Below are 27,840 nucleotides of genomic sequence, written 5' to 3'. Positions count from 1 at the left end.
CTCTAAACACACGCTATACCTAAAAAAAGTGTGGTTTGACCTGATTTATCCAGTGAGCACAGACGTTGATTTTGGTCTGAATCAGGTTTGTCCAACTCCAGGCCTCGAGGGCCGGGTCCTGCAGGTTTTAGATCTCACCCTGGGTCAACGCACCTGATTCAAATGATTAGCTCATTACCAGGCCTCTGGAGAACTTCAAGACATGTTGAGGAGGTGATTTAGCAATTTCAGTCAGCTGTGATGGATCAAGGACACATCTAAAACCTGCAGGACACCGGCCCTCGAGGCCTGGAGTCGGACACCTCTGGTCTAAATGAAGCAAATTAATTGACCTTATGCACATTTTTATGTAGGTGCAGTCAGAAGAGTTTGTGGCTAAAACTTGCCTACAGTATAGATTTGTACATGTACCCTGTCAGGCACACAGCCCTGTCAGCTCTGGCTGCAAATGCAGAAGCCCCACTTGCTAATGAAACATTCTGATTAAGAGGGGCAGCCAATCAGAAGAAAGAAAGCGGGATGAGACAAATGATGAACTGAGTGTAGGGTAGGATTTGTTTTGAACTTTGACTCATGTGAAGTTGCTCAAGTGGAGTCTGTGATTAACAGTGTGGTGATAGAAGCATTACAGCAGGTTAGGTGTTCCAGTTATCAGAGAAGATGACAGAATTTCTTATTGCACCGCACGTAAAATTCTGAAAAATGTTTATGAACAAAATAAAAAAGAGAAGCAAAGACGTCCATCGACCCAGACTGAGCTGTAAAACTTCATCATGCACACTAGATGGAGCCCTCATCACAGACATGCAGGAGCTTTCCAACATGGAATGCTTACTGTACAGACTCGCTGTGAGAGATAAGACTTCTGTTTTATTTACTAGCTAAATGTAATTTTTGATTTGAAAATTTCCCTTTGATTGCCTAAATATTGAAATAATGTACTACTCATATACCCTTACAAAGCAAAAATAAAGAACACTCAATGAACAGGTCAATAACGTTCATAATAAAGTGTAATAGTAATAATGATGTGTACTTAAGGTATGGACAGGAAGGTTACCTTTTCACAAATGTTTAAATTATGAAACTGAGTGAAATATCTGTTGTTACAAAACACAATTTTTCCAGTCTGGTATGTTAAAAACCCAGGTCTGTACACACTGCGCTTATTATTTCTCAGGAATGTGTTTTTCCCATGTTTCCTCATAAAAAAAATTTGTGTAATAAAAAGGTAAACAGAACATTTAAAAATATATGAGAAAAAATATAAAAGGAAAGAAGTATGACCCATTATCTCAATGAAATGCTCATTTCTGTATTATAACTCCAGCGTGCAGCAGATCAGTGACATAAAAAGATTGTAGATGTGCAAATGATGAGAACACTTTGTGAACTGGACAGTTTTGCTGAATATTTGAATCAATTTGGAATCTTACTGAATGTCATCATGACTCATATTCCAAATTTCTGTGTGTCACAGCTTGTGCAGAATAAACCTTTGTAATGGTTTACGGCACTCGAATAAACAAATGAACAAATACATCTATTTATAAATATATTATGAAATCAATAGAGACTCATGCTCACATGCTGAGATTATGAGGTTGTCAAATGTAGGTAAAGAAACTGATACAAAATGAGCTAAAATTAGTCAAATTCACAAATCAGGATAGCGAGATGATGCAGGAAGGAGGAGAAGAAGCTCAAGATCACATGTGGGAAAAAAAGCTGTGGAAAAGATGTAAGTGGGCATATAAGCCTGTTACACTGTGGGCCACACACAGCGCACTTTGGTTCAGACCTAAAACAAATCAGTTTTCTGTCAGTATAAAGAAGCTACACATTTAATCCCTGAGATATCTTAATGTAAGAAAAAAGTCCAACTAGGAAACTTACTCTCAGTTTTTCTGCACAACAAAGAAATGTTGCTACAGCAGATAAGAGACATCTGTCAGCACATCACTTTGGGCTTAAACTGCAAGAAATAAATATGTAAAATTATAGAAAGTAGCTCATCACCCAGAAAGTTTTTATTAAATCAGAGATTTTTTTTATGTTTATTTATTACATAATTACTTTGGTGCTGTATGAATAGCCATTGAGAAGGTCTTTATCAGTGCAACGAGTTGTAAACATTTATTAAATTATAGTTCAAATTCAGGTAAACACTATTTTAAATACAGTTTATGCTTTCCTTCACATTTTCCAGTGGACCGGATTGGAGTCTTTCTTGAGGCAGTTATGGCCCCCAACCCTCATGTTTGACACCACTGATTTAAGCAGAATTGAACACGTGACACAGACACTGTTGGCAATACAGTGAGGAAGTGTTTTAAAGTTTATACCTTAATAAGAAAAAAGGTAAGTCAGCTGTTCACAGCTGCAGTGTGTCCCTGCTGGGATATTAAAGCCTTAATATAGGAAATAAAAGTAAATTAATTTTAAAAAAAAGAAGAAGAAAAAGAAGAAGTGGCATTTGGGACTTTACACGTTTTTATCACACACACACACACACACACACACACACACACACACACACACACACACACACACACACACACAGAGCCTACATCCCAGATGTAAGATATAAGAGATATTACGATGACGGTGTTAGAGCCGGTTTAACGCAGCTGCGCTGATTCTCCGCGGACAGATTAAGACTTTAAAAACAGCCTCGCTGAACTCTGAATAACCGCTGAGCGCCGCAAACGCATCATAAAAAGTCTTTCATACAGGAGACGTGTCTCACTCGGAGATCGGCTCTTGTTACGGAATGTGACGGAAAAAGCCGAAGACCGCCTCCGAGAGAGAAGACGGACCGATGAGCGCTTCAGATGGAGGAAAGCTGCGCGCGCACGGCGGACTGTGACAGCCCTGCAGCAGGAGGCTGAAGTTTCCAGCACGAGGAGGTCGCGCGGGTTTTACAAGGTTTCTTGTTTGTTTTCCAGCGATCACATCTTTTTCAGAGGTGGAGGAGTGAAAAACTTCATCATGGGGTGAAGATGACATCACAGGTAAGTCACATTAAAACACACCAGCATCTTTTTTCGTCGCGTGGTCTTAGTGAAATAGATTTAAAGTGGCAGCTCCAGTTATCCCAGATTACTCTGGGAAGTTTCGCCCTTTTGTTTGCAGCACTGCTTCTTGCTCACGGAGGGAGTTTGTTGTTGAAGATGCTTTTTCCCCACCGCTGTGATTCCAGGCTGCAGGTGCTGAATTATAGATCAACTTTATTTCTGTATGTGCACCAAAGCAGCTCCCCTGAGAGCTCAGCATGTAATTACAGACACACGGAGGCTCCCAGTGTCTCACTCGTATTTAATGTGGGGGGCAAGAAAATATTTAAAGTATTATTTAAGATTTCATTAACAAGCTGTGGAGCCCTTACTGGGCCTATTCTGCTCTTTGTAAATTTCCTGTGGTGTATACTATTTCAGTGGATGTTCATACTAAATATGTAAAAACTTAAATAATATTCATCCCTGTCAACCACAAGCTGTCTGAAACACTGAGGTTTCAGACAGTCTGAGGTTCACTCAGCACTTACATCCCTAAGAACTGTCTCAGGGACAAACCTTCTGTTTGCAAGGGGCAGCCAATCTGAAGAAAGCCATCCTGTACATGACAAATAAGGATTATTTCAAAATCTGAATCATGCAAAGCCACTGTGATAAAGTCCGAGAATAAACATCTGAAGCTGGAAATGAGCATAATAAGCCCATTTTAATACGACAGATGCAGTGCAGCGGGTAATAAAGAGCTATGTTTGTTTCATTTAGTGAAACTAAATCTAACAAATGGGTCAGCTCTAGGTCAGTGTTGGTGTCAGAAACAGAGGCTTTGGGGCAATCTATCATTTTAGAGCTGCAGTGGCTGAACAGTGTTTCCAGATAACAAAAACAAACATACTTTAAAGTCATCGTTGGGAGTTTCTTATCCTGAACAAACTCCTTTGTAAAGTCAGTTACTGAGCGTCGGGAGCAGTTTACTCTAACAACAACATAATCCAGGCTCAGTGAAGGCTGTGTGGTATGTCTGTGAAGGTTCTCAGTCATCCAGGTCATCATAGTCTAAGGAGCTTGGAAAGAAAAGCGTCTGGACTTCTTTAGGTTGCTTGAAGACGTTTCACCGTCATCCGAGAAGCTTCTTCAGTTCTAGGGTCAAATGGTGGAGAGTCCCAGATTTAAGCCCTGTGGGAGTTTCCCCCCAAAGAGGGACAAAAGGACCCCCTGATGATCCTCTACCTAATCACATGAGCCAAGGTGTGAAAACGGGTGTGGGTCACAATCAGCCAGAGTTTCGGGTGAGCTCATTGTGAAACCTAGTCCAGGATGTGAGTGGGCATTAAGGCGTCTGGGAAGGGATCTCCCAGACACTCTCTGATACACCGGCTACATCCCCTATGTATCAGAGAAACTCAGGAGAGTTTTCTCCAAGCATGACATCCCAGTGTACTTCAGACCCAGCAACACACTCAGACCGAAACTGGTTCACCCGAAAGACAAAACTCCAAAACACAGACTTAACAATGTGGTGTTTGCTGTACAGTCCAGCGAGGAATGCTCAGACCTCTACATCGAAGAGACTAAACGGCAACTTCACAAGCGCATGGCACAACACAGAAGAGCCACCTCCACAGGACAAGACTCAGCTGTCCATCTGCATCTTAAGGATAAAGGACACTCTTTTGAGGATGCCAATGTTCACATTTTGGACAGAGAGGACAGATGGTTTGAAAGAGGAGTGAAAGAAGCATCTATGTCCACTGTGAGCGACCATCTTTGAACAGAGGCGGTGGTTTACGACACCAACTCTCTGCCATCTATAATCCAGTTTTGAGATCCCTCCCAGACGCCTTAACGCCCACTCACATCCTGGGCCATCTGACCTCAGGAAATCACATGATAGGGTGGGGCCAGGTTTCACAATGAACTCACCTGAAACCCTGGCTGATTGTGACCCACACCCGCTTTCACACCTTGGCTCATGTGATTAGGTAGAGGATCATCAGGGGGTCCTTTGTCCCTCTTTGGGGGGAAACTCCCACGGGGTTTAAATTAGAGATGGACTGATCCGATATTACGTATCGGTATCAGTCCGATACTGACCTAAATTACTGGATCGGATATCGGAGAGAAATAAAAAATGTAATCCGATCCGAAGTATCACAAAATCACCTCACAAAACGCGCTACTTGGCGTAACCCAGCTCGGCGCATCGGAGCAGTATGTGTCACGTGATAGAGCGACTGTTGTCTGCCACACCTGTCGGCGGTCTGTTGGAGCATTTGGAGCCTCGCTACATGCTTCCTAACCGCAGCATTTCATCTTGGCAAAAACTTTCCCAGAGAAGTAAAGCAAGTGTGTAAGTTCATCCCTGAATGTTTGCAGAGTATTTCCACGTTAAGCTTAACAACTGATATATTGAGCCACAGCTGCACTGACCATCGGAGTCCCATACTGAGGTGAAAAGGAAGCGATTTGTCCGGTATTTCAGCTAGAATTAAAAAATAGACACAAAGCTGGAGTTATTCTGTCTTTGCTGCGCAGTTGCATCTGCTCTCATTCACTCCCCCTCCCTCTCCTGTTATTACTTCAAACATGAAACTGATCAATGATCAGCTGATCGGGTTTTCTGCTGCAAGTTCCGTCTTTCTTGTTTGTTTATCGCCCACTTTGCGCTAGAAAGAGGAGACCAGCGGATAAACAACAGCAGAATGTATTTATAAAAGCTGCTGGTCATGATGTCGGTTTGGTTATGTGGTGAGAGGGAAACATGAAGATGAAACCAGGAGATGTCCTTACTGAACCATCAGAGCTGAACAGGTGATGGAGAAACAGGTTTACCTTTTAGTTGAATGAGTTGAAGGGAAGTTATGAACTGTTTCTGAGAGACAAATAACACCAGGATCCTTTTTTACATAGCTGAAGGCTGGTAACTGTGCAGGGGCGGGTCTAGCAAAGTTTTGTCGGGGGCCAGGTAGGGCATTAACAGGGAGAGGGAGGGGCACAAAGACATACTTTTCTTTGTTATGTCATTTAAAAACTTTGAATAAATAATTATCTGAATCTTATAACAAACGTGGTCATCTGATTAAATGTATATAAATCCATTATTGTATATAGTAACTAATAAGTCTAACATATACCCTAGTAAGCTATAGTACTTTTTCCTTTGGTACCATCTGTGCAGTCTGCAATTCTGTTGAAGAAAGATGTTGAATCTATTTAATTATTGTAGAAAAATAATTCATTTCTGTGGATTTGTTTTACACTTGCATTAAATTAAAGTTGATTACATCGATTAAGGGCGGGGGGTGGTTCCCTAATATTTTTGCTGGGAGTTTGCAACCCTATTAGTGAGGTAGGTAACTACTCTTTAAAATACCAGAATAGGGAGGATGGTGTAGGTTTAAATTTATTAGATTGATCAGTGTTGCTAAACTATAAAATGTTTTGTGTGTAGTGTATTTTTTGCATACGGGTATAACAGAATAGCTTCGGTCGCTTGTTTTTTAAAACTTAAGTATGAACTTATACAAAATGCAGCGAGATATTTATAAAAAACAGTTTTATTGATTACAAAATACGCTATATCGGCTTCATATCGGTATTGGCAGATATTCAAATTCATGATATCAGAATCGGTATCGGATATTAAAAAGTGGTATCGTGCCATCTCTAGTTTAAATCTGGGACTCTCCACCATTTGACCCTAGAATGAAGAAGCTTCTCGGATGAGAGGTGAAAAATCCAGTTGCTTTTCTTTCCAAGCTCCTTAGACAAGGCTGTGTGATGAGTTTAAGAGGTTCAGTAAGACACTCCTGAGTTCAGATTATTTTGTAAGTTTTGTTTACATTCAGCTTTTATCACTAGAGGCCGTTTTCAGTGGTTAAATACTCTTGCCTCATCAGTTTAATGCATGGAGGCATTCGGTCGTTGAATCTTTAGAAATGGATTTCTGAACATGCATCAACTTCAGAGAGGGACCGTTAACTCTCGTGGTTTCACAACAATGTATGCATTTACAAGGATGTGCCACAAAGAGAGCATAAACAATTATGAAGGATGAAAAATAACCATAAAACCAACCACATGAAACAAGAAAACACAAGAGAACCACAAAGACCGACCATAAAAAAACAGACAATGACCATGCAGAGACAAAACATTCACATAAATACGATTAACTAAAAATCACCAAAGAAACCAAACACAGCAAAGAGGAGACCAGAGATTACAGTGAAGTATATCCGAAATATATCAGCTGTGCATTACTGTGTGGCTGGATTCGAATGTTTCAGCAGCTGAATGTAATGTTGGCGTTTTCAGACTGAAATCATATTTCATAAATTATTCATGGTCAACTTTTAAATAAACATGTAGCTACACACGAATTCAAAGGGATGTAAAAAAATCTGTTTTTCTGTTAACTCATTCACTGCCATTGACGGCTATAGACGTCAATGGCAGTGAATGAGTCAATGGGTTTAACTCATTCACTGCCAATGGCTGGCAGTGAATGAGTTAAAAATGTGGTCAAGTGTAAAAGAGCGTTATATAGTAACGTACATGGAATTATTATTATTATTATTATTCTTGTCCAGCGCTCTGTGAGTTCTTACACCCGTCTCTGAGTTTGACCCAAACATGCCGCTGACGGATGAAGACAGATTCCAGCTGCGGTGAAGCGAACAATAGCCAGGACGTGTGACCATAAATCAGTGAGCTGAGCGCAGAGAAACCTGATTAAATACCAGCAGGAAGACAGTGAAAGATTCAGGAGCAGATGAAGTCAGAGCGTCCTGGTTAAAACGCCATTATGTCCACATTAGGTTAACACCTGTCTGCGATTCCTCGGGCGATTTCCTACACTCTGTAATTAGAGGCTCTGTAACCTTGTTACATTACATTATAGCTACACTTTACCTGCAGCGAGGCACTTACTGCAGCCTCACAGTGGATGGATGGATGGATGGATGTCCTCGGTCCTGCTAGAGTGAGCACCACATGAGAAGCAACCGTTTGGATATTTACACTCTGATGACAAATACAAACTGTCACCTGTGCTGCCTTTGTTTCCCCTGCAGCATCTGCTGCCTGCTCCACTCTGTGTGTAGAGGACGGCCACACAAAGGCTCAGAAATATAAGGAGGGTGTACACTGAGGGAATATCAATCACAATCCAAACTGGAAGCAGCATTTTCTGTCTGAAGTGCATCTGACCTATTAAAAGTGGCTTAAAATATACACAACAGTTTAGTACTGATGTGACCATGTGACACATGTTTAACCAGATTTCCCCACATAAAAGCAGCCTGACACGTCGTCAGCTCAGACTCTGATGACTGCAAAAGTCAAAACACAGAAGATGAAGAGGAAATGTGTCTGTGAGTTAGCCCAGCAGGGATACTATTACAAGGAATAACTGAGCATAATTTTTTAAAAGCAACACAGTATGGCCTTAAAGCCTCACATTATTAGACTGCAGTATATATACTGATGGAGTTTTGTGTTCCCTTTAAAGACATCAGTGAAAAAAAGTACACATTGGTGCAGAAACACAAGTTATGAAGTGTCAGGTTCAAACGTTTTTTGTGGGGGAATCCTCACCAGACATGCCGTATAATATCCAGCTCTAGTCGTCACATGACGCCAAGTCTCAGCCCTCAGACAGGTCTTTGAAAGAGTGTCACGATAAACTGTTGTGTGGTGTGTTTGGGGGACGGCTGTAAATTGTAGCTCCAAAAACACGCGTTACACTCAGCTCAAACTGGCGGTGATGGAGTGAAAATGAAAACAGAGCTGCAGACACCTTCATCCTCACAACCTTTACTTGTTGCTAAGCGATATTAATACAATTCTTGGCAACTAAACAGGACTGAATTATGTTTTCCTGGCAGTCATGTTACCTTGGTATTGTTAAAAAACATCTTAAATCACAGCAGGAAGATTTGGGAGACGCTGATAGCATCACAGCACTTTCCACAATTTTGGGGGTTTGATGTGAACTTTGTAATTTACTCATCTGTTGTCTGATTTCATTGTGTAGCTTCTTTTTGTTGTGAAAGTATGCGCGCTGTGTGGGTGTTTGCACCGGGAGTACAGTAAATGAGCACGTGTGGGAGTTCTGGCTGCATCGATATATGTTTTTTTTGTTTTTTTAAACTTGATGGAGAAAGTTGCAAGAAACCATGAGGTCAGAAGAACCGTTTTAAATCTTCTGCTTCTTGCACAGAAACACTTTGAAAATGTGCAAACTGTGGTTACGCTTAGATTAAGTCTGGCTCTCAACCAGTGCTTGTTGTGTTTTGTGGTCAACATGAAAATGTCTCTATGTACTTACATATTAGTTTCTGCCCCCCTGGTCTTAAAAGTGCATTTAGAGCAGCAGGTGAAGTTAGAGGAGCTAGAATTTTAAAAAGAAGCTCAAATGTTTGGAGCAGAAAATAAAGCTGAGACTCTTCTTTGTTACACGCTCTTCATGGGGGGTTTAATGAGTGCTGACTCAGCTTGAGATAAAGAAGACAAAGATTAAGGGCGAGAGATGAGTCATGATTCAGTCAGATGCACATTAACTGTCAAACGATCACAGCTTCCATTAAAATGTTGTGTCTGTCATCAAAGGGGTCGTATTCAGCTAATTTCCAGCCCCAAGAATAGCTCTGAGTGATCGCACTTCAAAATAATCCTTGTTTATGTCATGGTGAAACTTCCAGTTCATCCTCTGTCTGAAACCAGACGATTTAGCTCCTCCCAGCTTGTTTCTGATTGGTCGCTCATCCCAAACTGAAGGTTTTAGGGAATATATTATTTTCTATCCCCATCCATAATGTCCAGGATGGACATGGGTGGAGATGTCCACTCTTTATGACATCACAAAGACCCAAGAGCAGAAAAAACTATGTGAATCTGAGTGTTTAGCACAGTCTGAAGCCTGGAACATGTGACTCATAGAAGGAAGGAGGAGAAGGATAAACTGTACAGGTTTCCTCTACCTGTACATGACGTATAGATGCAAGAATAAGAATAAAACTTGATCGTCTGAGTGAGTGATAGTAGAACAGAGGGGCATTATTTATCATTGTTAGTGATACTGAATCGCAGTACTTACTCCTCACTAGAAGGCTGCGGTTGCCGAATATAAAGCAGCTCTCATGTAACTGAATCTGGACCGTAAAGATCGCGTGTACTCAGAAAACCATGCGTCGATAAATTCCCTTTGAAAAAAAACATTGAGAAATGCCTCTGAGCTTCGGCCCAGCAGAACCACGGCAGAAAACGCCGATTTAAGTTAGGAAACGTCACTTTGAATTGGCTTTTCCACCTCTGATGTCTTTTCCTTTTAAGATGATTACATTTTAATGCTTCTTTTCTCTCGCTGTCTCACTCATGTGTCTTACTGACAGATTCACATGTGAGACAAGAATCAAGAGGGGGGGTTATGAGAAGTCTTCACAGAAACTGCTGCAGATCTGTGTTTGTGTCCTGTGGAGATTTAATTCAAAGCTGAATTGATTTTTATGTCTGAGCACAGCTTGGCTGTTTGGGTTTTATCCATATACGTTCACAGTTTTTGAAATTAACCAGCAATTTTATCACAAATGACTTACACAAAGGGAAACTGTTGCAGCAGAGACATGCGGGGATGCGGTGAAAGGAAATGAATGGTGACAGATGGTTGAGTATACTGGCATGATGTGGTAAATATGTTGACAAGGGTATGTTTACAGGACTCAGGCTAACACACTGATAGATCAGACTCACAGTTCCTTTTTATCTACATCGTGTCTTTTAATAATGTAACCACAAAATTAAATGTCTCTAAAAAGTGTCAGAGCGGTGTTTTTCAGTTTGTGTTCATTTCATTGTCTTTGTGTCTCAGCTGATCTAACCATGGGGAAGGAGAGTCTGCCCAGCTGGGCTCACCAGGACTCTGACGAGGGTCTCGTCCACGTGAACGTCGGAGGTCTGAAGAGGAGCCTCTGTTCCAGCACGCTGAAGAAATTCCCAGACACCAGACTGGGAAAGCTGCTGGCATGTGACTCAGAGGAGGCCATACTGCAGGTGTTTGGGTGTGAGCGGGATACGACTGACACGAGACCTGATGGATTTTTGCTTGACTTGTTGAAAGCCCACCTGCTTCTCTTCTTCTTCACTCTTCCTCTGTCGTATTCCCACCTTTCCTGCTATAGGTGTGTGATGACTATGATGTGCAGGAGAAGGAGTTTTACTTTGATAGGAATCCCGGCCTGTTCCCTTACGTCATCCACTTCTACCAAACTGGCAAACTTCACATCATGGAGGAGCTGTGCGTCTTCTCCTTCAGGTCTGTCTGAGCAACATTCATTTTAACATCCTCATCCTTCTGCATCCCAGAGAACCTTTACACCTGTCATACCAATCCAGCTGGAACTGATTGTGGACGTTTGTGACTCAAACAAAGGTTTTAGTCTGTTCAGTTTTTCTTGGTTTATCTGACCTGTAATCAGACACAGCAGCTGCTAACAGACTTCACTGTTCATTGTTGCTTTGCATGAAAAACTTTAAAGCCTAAAAACATAAACAGTAAAATGAATTCATCAACTCTACACAATCGTGTAAAATTTAAGCAGCTGATCCTTTGAAAAAGTCACAAACCCAAACTACTGAGACTAAGTTGTAACATCTCACCTCTTATTCATGATCTCACACACTGAAGCACTGCTGTTGTGCACAAATGTGACATCATCTACAGTCACTGAGGGTGCAGCGCTGGTGGTGGAGGCTTTGATTGGTCCCGTGTCCTGGACATGAACGCAAAGACTGAGCTCCACGGTTGGATTGTTTTTGTTTTACTTTTCTTTAACGTTTGTTAAACTGAGGTTTGCTCAAAAAGCCTGTTTGGTTACCTTCAGGAACACATCCTGGTTTTCACACCAAAGCAAATCTGCAAATCCTGTAGTGGATCTTCAGGTGTGTCAGTGTTATATTTGTGCTGGAAAGAACAAGCAGAGATTTAACGTGAATTAGGCCTTTGGCCTGCTTGCATATGTCCTTTGTTTATGCAGCATAATTATAGGAGTCATGGATCCATTTAGTGCACTAATAACATTGGAAGCAGATGAAGAAAAAAACAGATGGAAATCATTTTATTTTGATGTAGTTTGTACTTTTCTTTTAATACTGCATAGATAACCTTGATTTGGCTTCTATTCCCCGACAGCCAGGAGATCGAGTACTGGGGCATCAATGAGTTCTTCCTGGACAGTTGCTGTAGTTACCGTTACCACGACCGCAAACTGGAGAGCAGCCGACATCGTAGCTGGGACGATGAGAGCGACGCCAGCAGTGTAGACACATCTGTGGACGAGATATCCGACTTAAACAAGTAAAAGACACACAGCTGCACTTTCTTTCTCCTTTTTTTAAATAAATTATTAACTCACTGCCTTTTTCCACCTTCGCAGAGACATGCAGCACTTCCAGGAAGTGCGTTATGGGAACATCAGGAAGTGTTTGTGGTTGACGCTGGAGAACCCGGGATACTCCATCCCCAGCAAGCTCTTCAGTCTGCTCTCCATCGGAGTGGTGCTCACATCCATCTCCACCATGTGTATCAACAGCATGCCAGAGTATCAGGTGGGTACGGCGAGCTGGAAACGTGGAGACCAAACAACACGGTTCAGTCAGCTTTCAGCAGGAAGCATCTGTTGGCTTCATCGGGCTGATTCAGGCTCACATGAAGACAATTCGAGTATTTAACCCTTTTCATCCACAGTTTCATTAAAACTGTTTGTTTGCTCTCAGAGTCAAACTCAGTGAAATCAAATAGACAAACTAATTTTGTGTGACTTACACTCGTCTAATATTACCAAAGATGTCTTTCACAAAGAGCCTTAAATCCGCTCTGAGAAAGACAGAAAAACATGCTTGAAGCAACCTTATGAACTGAAAACAAAGTAAAATACTGATAATTGTTTGCATCCAAACAGAGTGATGCTAAAAACCAAAGTACCCGGGTCCAGGTCACAGGGACAGCGATGTCCTGGCCAGCTCTCCCAGCTTTTTAAGGAAGTAAACTGAGATATAATCTCTCCAGTGTGTCCTTTAACTGCTCAGACAGTCTGCAGAGGAAGTTCATTTCCTTCGTTTGTGACCTCACTCTTTCAGTAAGTGGCCAAAGGTGATGGTGGGAAACTAAATGAACCAGTAAATCAACAGCTTGGACACGCAGCTCTCTGTGCTTTAGATTTTTCCTGATTAAGTCCCAAAGCACACGAACAACTATTTACATAAAGATAATTAAAGAAGAATAAAGTACCAATAAAATGATTTAATCAGTCAGATAGATTGACCCTGTTTTACTTGTGTTTTATTTAAACTCTTGATGCCTTATTTTTATCCTTAGTCCACCTTATATCATCACTTTTCCTGTTTGTATTTGCATTTATTACAACAGATCATTTCTGTTTAGCCACCATGTGTCTGTTTGTCTTTTCTTTGGCTCTAAGATCAGCGTTCATGCTGAACTGAGCATTCTACCTTTGATGTCTGTTAAAGAAAATCCTGTCGTTGAAAAGATACATGAATAAAAATTTGTGTTTGTAATTATTTCAAAATAAAAATATCTAATGGGCTCTCAAATTTTAATACATTTGAAATCACTAAATGTTTAATTGAAAACACTTTTAAAAACTGTCCTCTGTCCTTTTTGTCTCCCAGACTTTTGATTCTGATGGAAAGTTGATTGAAGAGCCGACCATGCAGGCGCTGGAGGTGTTCTGCTCCTGCTGGTTCACCTTCGAGGTGAGGTGATTAAAACTAAGCCTGCTGTGAACTGTTTTACTGTGCACTAAAAACTCACTGGGTCTAATATTTGAGGTTGTGTATAAGGGCATTTCCCATGCATGTCAATGAGAAGAAAAAAAGTAATAAACTTAACTGTGTATCAGTTAAGCAAACAATAAAGATAATATGCTTTAAAATGATCATAAATATGTATCTCACGCTGGAGATTTATCAAAGGGAAGATGAAACACAGCACAGAGTTTAATGTCTTTGCAGGGATGAAGGAAAAGGCACTTTAAATACTCCTGAAAGATAGCAACGTGCTACACGGTGAAGGCAGGAAACACAGAACAGAGAGGATCACTCCGAAAATATACGGAGCAGGAAGTGAAAAAAAACAGAGAAACAGGTCGCGAAGGAAGACACGGGGACAACTTCACAAAGACTAACAGAGTAAATACAGCAGAGAGAGAAAGGTACACAAGGAGGGAATTAAACTTATGGAAGCCAAGTGAGGAAATACCCTTCAAAATAAAACAGGAAGAACGTCAGTTTGAGGTTTGAGCCCACGTTCCTTTACTGTGTATCTTTCCCCGCTCTCTCTCCCCTCTTTACTGCTGTCCCGTCAAATAAATCTTTAAAATAAAGAAGGAAGTAAAATGAAAAGAAGACAAAGAACATCACACAAAGACGCGGGGAACTCATGAGACAAAGAAAAAAACCCTCAAAGAATGCAAAGTCAGACCATGATGAGCTGTTACATACTTCATTCAATTGGTTTGACTTGCATCAGTTTAATTTTATTACTTTGTTTAGACCAAACACAAATTCCAGGCACAGTTAAAATACCTAAACTTAAATATTAGGCCCAAATATGTCAGTGCTGATAGAGACGCTGAACACAGAGGACAGTGAGTGTTTGTGATCTCTTTGAGGTCGTCACGCGGCTGCTGCTCGCACCAAACAGGAAGAAGTTCTTCCATCACCCTCTGAACATTATTGACATGGTGTCTGTGGTTCCCATCTACGTCACTCTGCTCTTTGACATGACTCTGGGATCCGAGTCCGAGCTGGGCAACCTGGGACGACTCATACAGGTCTGTGCTGTGGATGTGGACCGCATGCTGCTCTGGTAAAAATGTAACGAAGGATTCGTCACATTTGTCATAATCGCTCAGTAAAGGCTGTGATAGTTTGTATTTATGGTGACAGTGTCTGATATGCAGTATTAATCTCATCAGTCCCATCAAAGAGCACACTGTTAATATTACATGCACCATCTGTGGAGGTTCTGCTAGCCTCAAACTGTAACGCTGAGACAGTATTAATAACTGCAGACCATGTAGAGTGAGATCACACAAGCAACAACAACCAGTTCTTGGACCACGCTCATTTTATATTACACACGATGAAGAGAAATCATAAAGGAAGTCAATGTAAGAGTGTATGCTTACTCACAGGTCTTAATGTCACACTTAAGATTCTCCTGTAGCAGGAGGAAACTAAGGCTTATGGATTGTAGCTCCATTAGTCTGATATATTTCCAGGTCCTGAATGACAGTCTAGCATTTCATGGATCTGTGCGGCTAATTAGTGCACAACTATGATACATGTGTAACTGGAGCTATTTCTCAATCAATATTTCTAAAATGACAAACAGATTCAAATGCCACAACACAAAACCTGCTCTTTATAACAACGACGTTCAGTTCATTTTAAATTGAAAACATCGGGGTCAGGGATTTTTTTTTTAGGGTTTCGTTTCACATTTGAGTAACTTTTTATGATTCCCAGTTCAAAACAGTTATATTTAATGAGGCGCCTCCGTTCACCCACTGTTCAACCCTTTATCACACCAGTATCATACTGGGCCTGGGCTTATTTTATCATTGTGGCTGTAAAATTATAAAATAATTCTCATCTTTCAGGAACCATTTTTTCTGTAGCCCAGTGTGGTTGAGGAGTTACAGTAATGTGAAGCTGATTTTTCCATGAATGCTTTGTGCTTATCTCCCTAAAGCTCGTCTTCTCTTCTTTCTGTTACTTTCTGTCATTTAAAGAGCACTAAAAATAAAATGGGCCTGCTGCTGAGCTAATGCTAGGGTCTTTAACACCAACATGTCGTTGATGCAACTTCCTTCCGATTGGCTGTTCCTCGCAAACAAAAGCTTAGAGCACGTGGTGGGTGTGGCTTCTGTGCTCATTAGAAAAAACCCCATCTGAAGCTCGCGGCGATTACGCGTCCATACACGGACCCCGTTATTTGAAGCTTCGTGACTCCACCGTTGGATCAGTGTAGTGAATGTCTGCAGCTGCTGCCGTGCAGCCAGAGTTCGACTCTTTTTAAAGACTCATAGTCCACTCTGTGTCCTCTCAGGTGTTCAGGTTAATGAGGATCTTCAGAGTGTTAAAGTTGGCGCGACACTCGACAGGCCTGCGATCACTGGGAGCAACACTGCGGGTGAGTGGGGACTCTGTCTGCTCGCACAGACACACAAAGTTTTGTAATGTGTGTATCCCATACACACAGCGACATTAACCAGCCGTACAAACAACGTGACTGATTTTTTTATTTTGTAGTTTTGTGACATTTTGTTCTGTTGACCTTTCTGTAGACGCCTCAGATACAGGTTGATGGATTGTGAGCAGATCTCAGCTGATGTGATGCACACTGTTTTGGAGATGACGCACAAAAAAAGACAACGGAAGGAAACTAAAGTTTGCATGTGGGCTGCAGTTTTTAACACAAGATCTCACTGATGTTCACTTGTTGAGTTTAGGGGAATTGTGTCAGTGTGTTTGAGATGGAAGAAAAACAACATTAGGAAACGCATGACTTAGCAATTCCAATTAGCTAGCATTGCTGTGGATGGTTTATAATTCAAATCATGCTTTCAAGGTATAAGTTGGATTAGTGAGGTCATCTGTAAAAGCCTTGAAGCTAGCACAATCTATGATGGCAACATTTACACTTTAAGTCATGTTTACACATTAATCTGCTCAGAATCTCTTTATGCAACCTTTAACATCTGATGGAAACTTGGTTTAATATTCTAAATCAGTCCAAGCAACCTTTTTGTGTATATTGTGTATGTTTAGTATCATGTGTAATGTATCAATGACACCAGCGGGGAAAATGGACGCACCATCCCAATTCCTAAAAAGTTGGGACGCGGCGTAAAATGTTTTTGTAAACCTCATAGACCCAAAGTTTATTCACCGAGAAGCTCAGAGAGACCGTTTCTAAGAAGTAAAATATTCCAGAATAATGTTCCTGAATTTAAAATTGTGAAGGCTGTGAATATCTCCTCATCTATGATGCATAATATCATCAAAATAATCAGAGAATTGGGAGAAATCAGTGTGTGCAGGGTCGGTTCTGCCTATGAACACAACTCACCGTGCCATCTGCGCGGGACGGCAGGTTAAAGCTCTATCGTGCAAACAAGAAGCCGTATGGTAACGTGATCCAGAAACGCCGCCGTCTCTCGTAGCTGATTAAAATTGGACTGAGGCAACGTGAAAAACTGTTCTGAGGTCAGACGCACTGAAATGTGAAATTCTATTTGGAAATCATGGATGCTACGGCCTCTGGACTAAAGAGCAGAGGGAACATCTGGCTTGTTATCAGCACTCAGTTCAGAAACCTGCATCTCTGATGGTATTACATATGCTTCCATCCAGACGACAACTTTTCCAGGGAAGGCCTTCCTATTCCCGCAGCACAGCTCCTTGGATAGAGTCCAAGTGCTGAAGTGGCAGCCTGCAGTCCGGACCGTACACCAACTGAAAATCGCTTCTCGCCTGCTGCACATGCCGTTCATCTGAGGATTAGTGATTAGTTTTAAGACCCGCTCGAGCCAAACCTCTCAGACTGTGATCAGTCAGCATACCTGTTAAGCCACTGACCTGCAACAGACGTCTTTCCCAGGATTTCCAAGCTGGTCTGTGTGCACTGAGAAAGGAACTGAGGAAACTTGCCTGCCTGTCCACACGCCACCGCTCCTCCCGTCCCTCCCAGGATGTCAGGATAGTCTAACCACTCCTCTGCTCTGGCTCTGACCGAGTCTTCTCTCCTTTGTTGACAAAACAGCCGCCTGAATCACCGTCCTGTGATTCATCAGCCTCAGGTCCTGCTGCCTTTTAAACCTTGTGTAAATACACTTGTTAAACAGCTCTGTCGGTTGCTGGGTTGTGAATGCAGAGTCCAGAACTTCAGAGTCTCCTTTGACTTATGACAGCTGGTCTCCTGAGTTCCCAGATGTTTATGGACTCATAATGCATGCATGTGGGAATGCACGGCCTGTCCCAGCATCCTGAGATGGACTACTGTCATCAAATTCAAAATGAGCATTTATTTTTCTTAAAATTAGATATTTTGTCAATTCTATTGTGAACATAATCTGATATTATGGAAATCCATGTGTTCTGTTTTATTTGACATTTTTTGGAGGTGGAGTTGTTGATGAAGGATCAGGGACCATGCTGCTCCTCCTGGTTTTCATTACATCTGCACATTGTGTTTCCGTCTCGTCTCCTATACCATGAGCTTGTTCCTTCCAGCAGAGGATTATTAAAGCCTTTATTAAAGTGCAGCACCACTTTAATAAAGTTCCTGATCCGTGACCGGCATTTGAAATGAAGCACTGAGAGCTTATTTGGTCTCTTTCCTGCATATCAAGTAATGAAAAAGCCTTTAACTCAAAACATTAGTTTAATGTTTAGTTTGATCTTGAAAATGGAAAACAAAACATTTCAGAAGTAAAGCATAATCTAATGAAAAAGCAGTTCTCTGAAAAAAGACCAGCTTCATTGTGAATTGACTTTTACTGCTGCTTATTTGTGGAAATGCTCCATTTCTCAGATAACTCATTTTTTTACTCCACTGACTGTTTTTTGCATACAAAGTTTTTTTTCTCTTAGATTTGTTTTTCATAGTGCAAAGGATCCACATTTCTTTATTTTTTACACTTCTTTTTCAGCACCATCCTTCTTCATTTTAATATAGCTGACATTTGTTTCCTTTAAAGCAGGGGTGGGGGCCATTTCATTTTTTACAAAGTACCGTGTTACTAAGCCTCATGAGGTTTCATGGCTATTAATGCACTCACCACAAAACTTGCACACGTTATTCTCTGTCTGTCTGTGGTCGTGTGAGAGCTGCTTGTTAAGGACTCAAACTCTGGGGAAGAGCATTAACGTTGAGCTCTCAGCTCATCATGTTTAGCATGTTTCGAACTGTAATGGCGCCGGCGCCGCGCCACAAACTGGGCACAGCTTGCCTTTCACTTAAACAAAGAAAAAAAATCAGGTGTCCATCTTTCCTGGAACACGCAGCGTTCTGAATCCACCTTCGTTTTCATGACAGCTGCCAGGATTCATCCTTTGTTGTCAATCATGTAATAACGTACATCACGTGCTGTATTCAATTCAATTCAATTTTATTTATATAGCGCCAAATCACAACAAAAGTTGCCTGAAGGCGCTTCATAGGTACAGAGAAAACCCCATCAATCATATGACCCCCTATGAGCAGCACTATGGTGACAGTGGGAAGGAAAAACTCCCTTTTAACAGGAAGAAACCTCCAGCAGAACCAGGCTCAGGGAGGGGCGGGGCCATCTGCTGTGATTGGTTGGGGTGAGAGAAGGAAGACAGGATAAAGACATGCTGTGGAAGAGAGACAGAGGTTAATAACAGATATGATTCAATGCAGAGAGGTCTATTAACACATAGTGAGTGAGAAAGGTGACTGGAAAGGAAAAACTCAATGCATCATGGGAATCCCCCGGCAGCCTACGTCTATTGCAGCATAACTAAGGGAGGATCCAGGGTCACCTGGTCCAGCCCTAACTATATGCTTTAGCAAAAAGGAAAGTTTGAAGCCTAATCTTGAAAGTAGAGATAGTGTCTGTCTCCTGAATCCAAACTGGAAGCTGGTTCCACAGAAGAGGGGCCTGAAAACTGAAGGCTCTGCCTCCCATTCTACTTTTAAATACTCTAGGAACAACAAGTAGGCCTGCAGAGCGAGAGCCAAGTGCTCTGATAGGGTGATATGGTACTACAAGGTCATTGGCTCCCCGTGTGTTTCAGGATCGATTGTAAAGTTCTTTTATTGGTTTTTAAATGTCTTAATGGTCTTGGGCCGTCTTATCTCTCAGATCTGCTTTTACCATATGAACCCTCGCGGACCCTGAGGTCCTCTGGTACTGGCCTTTTGATTGTCCCTAAAGTCAGGACACATGCTCACGGAGAGGCAGCTTTTCAGTGGTATGGTCCTCGTCTGTGGAACAGCCTGCCGGAGGAGCTCAGGGCCGCAGAGAACGTACATGTTTTTAAGAACAGGCTCAAGACCCACCTTTTTAATTTAGCTTTTACTTAGCGTTTATTTATTTTATGCTTATTTATTCTATCCTGTTATTCTATTTACATCATTAATTTAGGTTTTGCCTAATATTTATTCATTTTATTCTTATTTTTTTTTAAACTTCTTACTCTATTTATATTTATATTGTATCTTATTTATTTTATCTTTTTATTCTGTATATACTCTTATTAGGTCATATCTCCAGTGTTTCCTCAGAGGGCGCTCTCTGCACCGGGGCTGTGATCGACTGTGGCTGCTGGGTCTCTGGGGGTCCTCTCAGCCTGGCTGGGGGGCTCCTTTGCCTCCCTCCTGCTGTGTGCCCAGCCTGGAGGCTGCGGTCTGTGACCGGCTCCCGGTGCAGACGGCTCCCTGTGATAGTGTTTCCTCACTGGGCTCATGTGTGCCCAGCCCAATTTTACTCTTTAAGTGTGTGTGTGTGTGTGTGTGTGTGTGTGTGTGTGTGGGGGGGGGGGGGGGGGGGGTGTATGTATTCACGATCGTTTATGTTAATGAGAGTGTGGGGAGTGAGTTGGAGGGCGGGGTGGGGCGGGCTGCTTTTAACCATGTAAAGCACTTTGTGCTACATCTTTGTATGAAAAGTGCTTTATAAATAAAGATTGATTGATTGATTGATTAAGATGGGGCCTGATTATTTAAGACCTTGTATGTGAGGAGCAGGATTTTGACTTGGACGTAGATAGCCGTCTGTTTTATCTCAGAAAACTAATGACTGTCAGTGGGGTTTTTTTTTCCATATTTTTTTATTCATGCTATAAGTTACATATATAAAATATATACATGTTATTGCTTTGCGGTCCGATTGAAACGGTCTCGCATGCGGCCCGGAGGCCGGACGTTCCCCACCCCTACTTTAAACTGTGTTAAATTCTGCTGTGTTGTCAGATTGTGTTGCTCATTGCTTTCAGTAAGAAGTTCATGTGATTGTTGGCAGGATTATAAAAAGTTATGGGCAGAGTTCCCTAAAAACGTTACAGGAGACGGGACACATCGCGTCAAAATGTCATAAATACATATCAAACTGTAATAATCTGTTGACATTCTTGAGATTTTCTTATTTCAAAGTGATTTCACATCTAGATGTCCTGAAACCAGGAACTGAACTCATCCATTATATGGAGGACTTTCAGCTTGGTGGAGGAGTGCGGCAGTCGAATACAAATCAGTATTTCCACATGTTCTCTTCTAGTCTTCTTATAAAACCTTCTTTTATGAGTTTTTATGAGGAAGTGCAAAACTTTAGAAGTAGAGTCACATTTACAGAGACAAACTTTTTGTCAGGCGAGCTGCAGACACAAAGTTCACATCAAGAAAAAACACAGATGAGTGTTTTCTCCCGCTGGGCGGGAGTGGCGGTGGGCGTTTGGCTGTGACGCTGTCACAAATTGAACCTCAGTTATTGGATCGTGACAGATGAGGCTTTGTGCACAAACACATCTCAACCCCTCCATGTTTTACCTGCAGCACAGCTACCGTGAGGTGGGCATCCTGCTGCTCTACCTGGCCGTGGGAGTGTCCGTCTTCTCGGGTATCGCCTACACTGCTGAGTATGAAGAGGTAAAGTTTGACTGACGTGAGGTCGCGTTCCTCACTGGTGGAAATCATTTCACTTTTAGTTTGTGTTCAAATAAATTCTTTGAATTTGCCTTTTAAAAGTTTAACATCTTAGTTTCAGTGATTTCAGTGAGAGTGTTTGGAGTACGGTTTTACAGCCATCATCAGTTTACAGTTTGAATGTTTCCAAAACTTTCTGAGCAGTTTGAATTCCTCTCAGTATAAATGTCGGAATGCTAACACGGCGATGAACGTAGCAAACATTACATTGTGAAATGTTCGGCGGATGCTACGGTATGAAGACGGAAAACATGGCTACACACTTCAACCAACTACTCAGTTACTTTGTAACAAAGTCTTTGTGTTAATACTCACTCGTGTTCCTCCGGCCAATGAAATCCTTGAGCTGATTTTCATGACATTTGGCTAATTAAGAGTGTTTCACTTTAATTAGTGTCGTTAGACGCTGATAAATCCTTCACAGCGTAATCAAGCTGTTAGCTTTGCTTTGGTCTGTAACAAATAAAAATATCAGTGAGTGAACAGTCGAAGTGGCAGTTATCCTGTTTTTCAGGGATATCTGTGATGTTGGAAGACACACCTGTTGGTGTAATTACTAATGATTCAATTCAAAGAGCACATTAGTCCGTGTGGTCAGAGGTTTGTCTTTATCTCTTCCTCTTGAAAATTAGAGCTTCAACTTTGTTCTGATAGATTTTATATACCAAAGTATTTTATTATTTAATTGTGTTCTTTACATAATAATATTAATACATCTGAAAATCATTACCTTGGATGTCTAAAGCATCCCTCTGTGTCTGATTCCAGGATGTGGGCCTGGACACCATCCCGGCCTGCTGGTGGTGGGGGACAGTGAGCATGACCACAGTGGGTTATGGAGACGTAGTGCCGGTCACTGTGGTCGGGAAGTTGGCGGCAAGCGGCTGCATCCTGGGTGGCACCCTGGTGGTGGCGCTGCCCATCACCATCATCTTCAACAAGTTCTCCCACTTCTACCGTCGCCAGAAAGCTCTGGAGGCGTCGGTGAGGAACAACAACGGCAAGAAGATGAGGATGAGCTGCGAGAATGTGCCAGAGGAGGATGAAGAGGACGAGGGGTCAGACGGGGACAGCTGCTGCCTGGACGATGATGATATTGATGATATTGAAGAGGACGATATAGATTATGAGGATGAAGGAGGTGTAATAAACTATAGTTATGTGGAGCATCCATCTTACACGTCGATAACGAGGAAGAAGGAGCCGCATCAGCTGTGATGAAGAGCTGATGAAGAGCTGCTGAAGAGCTGATCAAGGCAGGAGATCAAAGCTGTTCAGATTCACTTCCTGCCTCATGCATGACGTGTTCATATGGAAACGATGACTGCATTCATATTTAATCTGGCTTTTATTTAAAACAAGGCAACACAAGAGTGATCTGTACGCTTCAAGTTTGACCTTTGAACTCATCGAGCATAAACAGGAGGACTAAAGTCCAGGAGGGCTGAGATTTGATCAGATTTTGGGAAATTTAAAGAAATCAGGAGTTGGAGGGATCGTGTTGTAAACTGGTTTTAATTATTAGCTTTGGGTTTCCATGACAAACCTACATGATGGACGGTAGTTTGCTATTATTCGTGCATGTGGGCAGCTTTCAGGGTGGAAATTTGTTCTTTCTGATAATGAAGTTTTTATGTAGCTGTTAAAGATAAAACACCCAAAACAATAAAATTACATAAGGCGAGATTAAACACGAAGGTCTGCTCAAGAACCGAATCAATTGAGCCTTAACTGAGCTGGACTGAAGAGAAATAGCATGCACGTGTATGAAATGAAACGAATAAAAAGATTATGAAAGTCTGAATTGTTATTTTGTTCTTGAAGTAAAATGTATAAAGGTAACATTTGATAAAAAAAAAAGTTGGTCAACTTTGTCATTTGAAGCCTCAGTGGAAGCAGTTTTGTAGTTTTCTGCAGGTAGAATAAGAAAAGTTAAGCTGTGTTTAGGTTAGCATAAAGACTGGAAAGAGGTAAACGCTAGAGTGACCAACCGTCCTTTTCTTTGAGATGGATGAAAATGTCTGGGTTTTCCTACAGGCCTACAGAGGACTCATATGTGCAACATCATCCCCGAAATGTGGTGTAAGGGGTTGTTCCCCACGCACAGACGGGACAGAGCGCGGAGCAGCGCGCTGAAAAGATGCCAAAGCGCAAGTGCATCAAGAAATTTCTCTTGTACCATCCCAGTCGGAATAAATGGGAGGCGGAGTGCACTGTGTGCAGAGCTGGCACAGACATTTGTGTGTCTAACAAAGGTGCCAGAGATCTTGTTGCTCACATGGACACAGAAAAACTTAAAAAGGCTGCACGAGGCAAAAATTCATCTTGTAAGTTGACTGAGTTCTTTGTTACACCTGGAAAAACGAGGGTGCTTGTATCTGGAGCAGAAGGTGCACTGACATTTCATACTATGAAGCATCACAATAGCTACACATCCATGGATTGCACTAGTGTGTTGCTAAAAAAAAAACAACAAAAAAACATTTCCAGACTTTAACACAGCTAAAAAAGTTCAGCAGTGTCGCACCAAGACTGAAGCTATTGTCTCTCTTGAAGCTATGAAATCCAGTACGGTGACATTTCTCAGACTTAAGTAACCATGGAACAGAGAAAATATTCCCAATTTGACTGGACGAATGGTGGCGTGCAAACAAAGTTAACTGAGGTTAGAAACGCCAATTTTTGTAAATTTATTTATTTATTTATTTGCACTTGTTGACTTGTAAAAGCCTTTATGACATTTTTTATTTCACCATTCATTAACCGCACAGAGAAGGCATCTTTTAAATATGTTAAAATTTTCTTTAAACAAACAGTATTATTAAAATTCTTCATAACTGGGCCAAGTGTCCTCTGTTTTGGAAATCAAAATATGGTCACTCTAGCAAATGCAGTTAGCCCACATGTGTCAAAATCAGTGTGACTGACTGACCTACAGCTTTACTGAGTGAGAGGCCGGTGTGCGCCGTGTCACTGTTATGTTGCTGAGGGTTGTGTTTTAACCCAAACCGTGATCTTTAATAAACCTAATCAGTGACTGAAAGAAGCGCAACCAAGTCCCAAATGACTCGGACCGCTCAGGTTCTAACAGACTTTGTAAACTGTCTCTGAAACTGGGTCGTTATTTTGTCACATTTGGTTTAAAAAGACACTAAAGCCAAAAGTCACCTTATGATTAACAGTGAGATGCAGGCAGCATCTGAAAAACCAGAATTATCTCTGAGAACTGACTGAAAAATCTCACTGAGGTGTAAAAACCTAAATTGAACACAGATTTTGAGTGTGCTATAATAAACATGGTTGTGGATGTTTATAAAAATCCTTCCAGACGTTTCAGACTGGCTCAAGAAGGTGCACGAGACCCTCTCTGTGAGGAAACACTAACCAGACAGATGACGCTTCAGTTCATCTCCTGGAGGGTGATGAGATGCAACGTTTAAGCTCTGACTCAGGACAGTAGCTGAAAACCGTAAAATCATAATCTGTTGCACAGAAGAGCAAATACATGAAACTCAAGAGTAAATCATTTAAATTTGGGTCATATTCTAAAGATAAATAAAGATATACTGCATCTTACAGTATTTATAGATTCCTACAGGCCTGTTTCAGTTTGAGATGCGTCATTGGTGTTTGTTTAGTCATCACTTTGTGAAACGTCAAACACTTTGTACTCGTAAATGAACCAAACCTGTCAAACTGTCACTAAAAGTCAGTTCTGACGCTGCTGAGAGCATCAAACTCAGCATTCACCTGAGCTAATGTCTCTTTCTTTTTAATTCTACTAAGTCCTTTTCATGTCCATCTAATTTTTACACTCAGTTTATATTCAGTGTCCGTTGGGCACTTTGCTCTCTCCCTCTCTTCCTTTTGTTTTCTTTGTCATCATATCAAATGCAAATCAAATGTCCTTTAAAACTTGTCAAAGTCAAACAGAAGATAAAAAGGCACGTGTTGAAGAGAGAAAGGAAACCTGAAGTGCTGCATTTATAAAAGCACTAAAGATGTTTCTTAAAATGGAGACAACAAGTTAATAAAAAAGGGAAAATCTGAAAGAGAGCAAAGGAAAACAGAAACATTAAACTCATCAAATAACAAAGTTAAAGACAAGACATTTAATGAGGTGAAAAGATACTTTCACAATAAAAAAAAACAGGAAATGAAGGATAACCAAAACTCTTAAACACGACAGCATGAGCCTCGGTGCATATTTCTTTTATAGTTTTATGTAGCAGACGGTGGACGACAACACTGTTCTGGCTCTGGACTAACTTTTGAACTTCTAACTTAAGAAGCTGTTAACAGAAGAACTGGTTTAATATTTAGTTCTATTCTAGTTCCAGTTCACTCACCTCTGGTTTACTTACTATAACAACTTTCTTTCTGAGAGGACTGAAACCGTTAAGACGTCTTAATGAGAATCGGATTTGGGTGAACTGGCCCTTTAAATGTCACCTCTCTGCCAAAACTTCGTTCTGAAAGACAAGCAGGGTGAAATTTCCGCAGGATGAACGACATTAAGATTGTTCTGCAGCTTAGCTTGAGTTTCACATAATGGATACTTGTGTCGGACGAGTCTCCGGGCAGGATTCCTTCCAGTCTGACAGAGAGCTGATGATCCACAGTTTGAAGCTGTGCCACGTCGAGTTGGGGCTGAACGCTGTTGTCTGTTTGAAAACGCGGAGAGAAACTGAGAAAGGTTTTTGTCATCATTTGAAAAAGCCTTGGCACAATGTTTCTCAGCCTAAACACAGTGCAACGTCTGCCTTTTCAGCATGATGAGAGTGTGTTCAGGACTTTGGAAGAAAAAGTAACGGATGAACTGTAAAGTTTCAACAGTGCTCAAAAGGAAACAATTAAGGGATTAAGGGAACAATCAGTCAGAGCAGTTAAGCATCAAGGACATCTCTCTGTCCAGTTAGGAAGCAAAAACTACTCAGACTCCACTTCAGCTGCTTTGGATCAAAGTGACATCAGGAGCCCTGGAGAGGCTGGACTCCTTTAAAGCAGCACAGGTAGTCCAGCTCCTCTAGGACGGCACGACCATTCAGGTGCCGTCAGGGTTTGTCAGTCTCAGAGAGAGACATCCAATTCATTTAGTTCAATTCAATTTTAATCATGTAGCTCCCAATCACAGCAACAGTCAGACAAAGGTGGCTTATCCAGTCATCCAGTCAACCCCCGGAATTTGTGGGGGTTGCGTTCCTAGAGCCCCTACGTTCCTGGATGTGGTGAATGAAAAGGCCATGAATGCCTATTTCTATAGTTTGAACCCTAAATATGCAGGTGGGCAGCATCTTAGAGCTTTAGGAAGAGCAAAAAGCTCAAGAACACTCAGCAACATGCAGCAGGTTGGGGGCAAGGCTCTACAGGGGGGGGCAGTTGCCCCCTCTTGCTCCCCAGTAGATCTGCCCCAGTGCTGGATGTCCTCTTTCTAGGAAAACTCTCTCTCTCTCTCTCTCTCTCTCTCGCACACACACACACACACACACACACTTTCTGTTTTATTTTTGTCGGGACAAACAGCACATCTGCAGACAGACTGAAGGAGAGAGAGATCAGATTCGTGACTGGCTGATTAAAAATTCATTTCTGCTATTTTGGCTGACAGTCAAAAGTCTGAACAAGGAGAGGAAACAAGAAAAAGGGGGACGAGGCGTGCCTAAAACGTTTGGGTGTTTGTGATGGATCTGATAGGACACGAGAAAACTTTCAGAAAGTGCAGAAGGCAGTGAGAGTCCTGCAGCCAACGCTGATGATGAAGGCAGAGCATGACTGTGCAAACTGGAACATCAGTTATTTCATCAGATATAAAATCCAGTATGGAAATACTGACAGACAGTCACATGGCAGAAACAGTGTACATTTAGCCACGTAGAGTCAAGACGACCTGCTGAAGCTCCAACTGAGCAGCAGGTCTGAGTAGTTCAGAAACTGCTGATTACAGGGAACGGTTAAAAAAAAAAGAGCAAATATCCAGTGAGCAGAAACTGTGTTAATGTTTGATGTCAGAGGTCAGAGTAACTCAGTAACTCAAATAACCGCTCGTTACAACCAAGATATGCAGAAGAGCAT

General features: G+C 41.6%; 1 protein-coding gene across 1 annotated transcript; it reads left to right on the top strand.

Annotated features, from left to right (window-relative positions):
• Nucleotides 1-2,851: 2,851 nt before the first annotated feature.
• Nucleotides 2,852-23,572, top strand: LOC146575074 (delayed-rectifier potassium channel regulatory subunit KCNS2). Its single transcript, XM_085275270.1, has 10 exons — nt 2,852-3,014; nt 10,885-11,066; nt 11,195-11,328; nt 12,205-12,369; nt 12,449-12,620; nt 13,704-13,787; nt 14,705-14,866; nt 16,147-16,230; nt 21,619-21,711; nt 22,537-23,572. The coding sequence occupies exons 2-10, from the start codon at nt 10,896-10,898 to the stop codon at nt 22,984-22,986; spliced, it is 1,515 nt and encodes a 504-aa protein (XP_085131396.1). The 5' UTR covers nt 2,852-3,014; nt 10,885-10,895; the 3' UTR covers nt 22,987-23,572.
• The last annotated feature ends 4,268 nt before the right edge of the window (nt 23,573-27,840 follow it).

The sequence above is a fragment of the Mchenga conophoros genome, linkage group LG5, assembly GCF_057382185.1.
Source record: "Mchenga conophoros isolate Kocher_MC1m ecotype Shallow Benthic linkage group LG5, M_conophoros_male_GT1.1, whole genome shotgun sequence".
Lineage (NCBI taxonomy): Eukaryota > Metazoa > Chordata > Actinopteri > Cichliformes > Cichlidae > Mchenga > Mchenga conophoros.
Note: the sequence above shows the minus strand (reverse complement) of the source record. Positions and strands in the feature narration are given on the sequence as shown.

Coding starts and splice junctions, on each gene's coding strand:
- LOC146575074 (XM_085275270.1), top strand. CDS start 10,896: ATGGGGAAGGAGAGTCTGCCCAGCTGGGCTCACCAGGACTCTGACGAG. Junction 12,621..13,703: donor ACAGCATGCCAGAGTATCAG/GTGGGTACGGCG, acceptor TTTGTCTCCCAG/ACTTTTGATTCTGATGGAAA. Junction 13,788..14,704: donor CCTGCTGGTTCACCTTCGAG/GTGAGGTGATTA, acceptor GATCTCTTTGAG/GTCGTCACGCGGCTGCTGCT.